The 2,616-nt window shown below is 40.6% G+C and overlaps 1 protein-coding gene across 1 annotated transcript; it reads right to left on the bottom strand.

Annotated features, from left to right (window-relative positions):
• Positions 1–1,013: 1,013 nt before the first annotated feature.
• Positions 1,014–2,021, bottom strand: LOC146808970 (putative G protein-coupled receptor 33). Its single transcript, XM_085614269.1, has one exon. The coding sequence runs from the start codon at positions 2,019–2,021 to the stop codon at positions 1,044–1,046; it is 978 nt and encodes a 325-aa protein (XP_085470395.1). The 3' UTR covers positions 1,014–1,043.
• Between the last annotated feature and the right edge of the window lie 595 nt (positions 2,022–2,616).

Here is a 2,616-nt window from a genome sequence, read left to right as displayed (position 1 = left end):
TCTCTTTCTCCACCCTGCGGATAGTGGTGACTGCATTGATTGTGTCCCGCCCACACTATGGCAACGCGCCATATATTGGGCTACCTGGAAAGCTATTAGGCAAGCTGCAAGTAGCAATGAATGATGCAGCCAGGCTGATATTCAATCCTTCTAGACGGGCCCAGGGCCACACCTCTGTTGCAACAGCTACACTGGCTACCCATCAAGCAGCGAGTCAGGTTCAGAGGCCTCTGCATTGCCTACAAGGCCCTTCACGGACAGGCTCCAGTATATATCCAGGAGTGCCTGGAGAGATACGGCCCTGGACGTACCCTCCGGTCATCCAGCTGGCCTGTCCACAGTTCAATACAATGACCAAAGGGGGACGAGCCTTCTCGATCTTGATCCTGCAGCTGTGGAATAAACTGCCAGGAAACCTTCACAAGTAAAAAGCCCTTTTCCCTTTTAGAAAAAAACTGAAGACCCTCCTCTTTATAGAGGCCTGGGCATAACACACTCGTTGACTTGAGACCAACAGCCACTCTGGTGTGGGCCATAACCACTCTCTTTTTAGCGCTTAGAGACCTGCTGATGATTATGCGCTCTACAAATCCCAATTAATTTTTATCTTTCCTGCCAACCTTGTAATAGGTGAAATTATTGTAATTAATTTTATTACTTGAGACAACTGTGAATTGTTTGCTTTATTCTGACTGTATAGTTTAATTGTTTTTTAATTGGTGTATGTTCTGCTTTTATGAGTGCTAACTCGAATAAAGCATTATTTGACTTGAAAGAAATAAAAATAACATTAACATTAAAGCAATATGTAAATCAAGGAGGGTAAAAGTGAGAAATTACACATTTGATAGTGGTATTTTTATGAGGAGAAATGGAATCAATGTCGGAGGCAGGGCTGGGTTACATCGTTTGAGGAGAGGGACACACATACCAATTATTACTGTTTCCAGCAGGGCAAGCTGTTGCAGGTTCTCTCTGATGATTTTGTAGATAATTCACTTGTATTATTTGAGACTCATCTGGTCTGTTTTGAGAAGCATAGTTCAGTCAACTTCTTCATGGAAAGCAGACTCGATCAGGTACAGAAGAGACTTTTTAAAAACTTCTTTAAAGTTTTCTCCAATGAAAATATAAAAGATGGGAGTAAAACAGACATTGAAACATGATGCAATGGTGGCCACAAACATACTTGCTTGTATCAGTAACTCTGGGACAGATCCTCTGAAGAAAATAAAACAATGGAACAGGTGGTATGGTGTCCAACACACGAAGAATGACACAACGGAGACCATTATGACTTTAATTAATTTGCTCGACCTTGACAGGCTTCTCACATTCACCTTGAAGGCTATGATGATGTAGCAGGAAGTGATGACCATGAATGGCAAAAGAAATGCAACTAGAAACCGGATTAGGAACAGGCACAGGTGGATTTTATCTCTTCTGGCTTGTACTTCTGGAGTTTTCCAGTCATCAGAAAATAAGTAATTGTTGGTACAGATGGTTTTATTCTTTTCATCTGCCCACCCAAGTTCTCGAAAGGCCAGGTATGGTGCACTTAACATGAAAGCTGTGCCCCAGATGGAATAGCAGATGATTGTAGCCCATCGGGGAGTTCTGTAATGCCTGGCCCAGACTGGGTAGACAACCAAGATGTATCGGTCCAGGCTAATGATGGTCAAGGTGAACACTGAAGCGTACATACAGAGAGACATCAGCGTGTTCACCACTTTGCACATTGCTATGCCAAAAGGCCAGTGGAAATCATACAAAACATACCCTCCAAGGATTGGCATGATCATCGAGTAAGTCCAACTGGACAAAACCAACCCCAAAAACCATACAGTGTTGACTGTCTTCTTCATCCTGAATCCCAATGTCCAGAGGAAGAGAGAGTTTCCAAAAATACCAATCAAAGCAGTGAAGAAAAAAACCATAGATGATACCAAGTTCACTGTATTCTTGTCTTTCTCCTCAAAAGACAAATTCATCGAATAGTAGGTCCTATTATGATCAGCCATGATGCCCTTGGAGAGAAGAGACAAATTAGAAGAATTAGACAGAAGAGAAAATCTCAAAGAATGCAACAAAGCACATTTCTTCACAATAGTTAAACTTGACTAATTTCTTCCTGAAAACATGTTCAGCTCAGCCACAGCAATGAGACCATTCCTATTGTGACCTACTTGTAACTGAGTGAAACCTTTGAGAAAATTCCACATCTCTTGAATTTGGCTGCAGAAGTGTGTTTTTTCTAACATGTTCATACAAGTTCTTGAGAATTGTTCTCTCTAACTATAATTGGAAAAATTTATCAATTTCTAGTGACCACCCACTCGGAATAAAAACAACCACTAATGCAATTAAAAAAAAAAAAGGAAACACTTGAAAATAATATAGGTGGAATGTAGCTTATTTGCTGAAGGAAACTGATTGAAAATGCATAGGGTGTGATCTAAAAGACACCCAAGGTCTATTTTTAAAATGTAACTGAAATGGCTCTAGTTTCCATAAGAGATTCTAACAAGAGCATATAATCCACCAGCAGTATTTCACCCTTCATAGGGAAAATCTTGTGAAGGAAATTCAACAGCTGGAATCTACTCTGTGTTTACA

Source organism: Triturus cristatus, chromosome 7 (genome assembly GCF_964204655.1).
Source record: "Triturus cristatus chromosome 7, aTriCri1.1, whole genome shotgun sequence".
NCBI lineage: Eukaryota > Metazoa > Chordata > Amphibia > Caudata > Salamandridae > Triturus > Triturus cristatus.
This window is presented reverse-complemented; position numbering and strand designations above follow the sequence as displayed.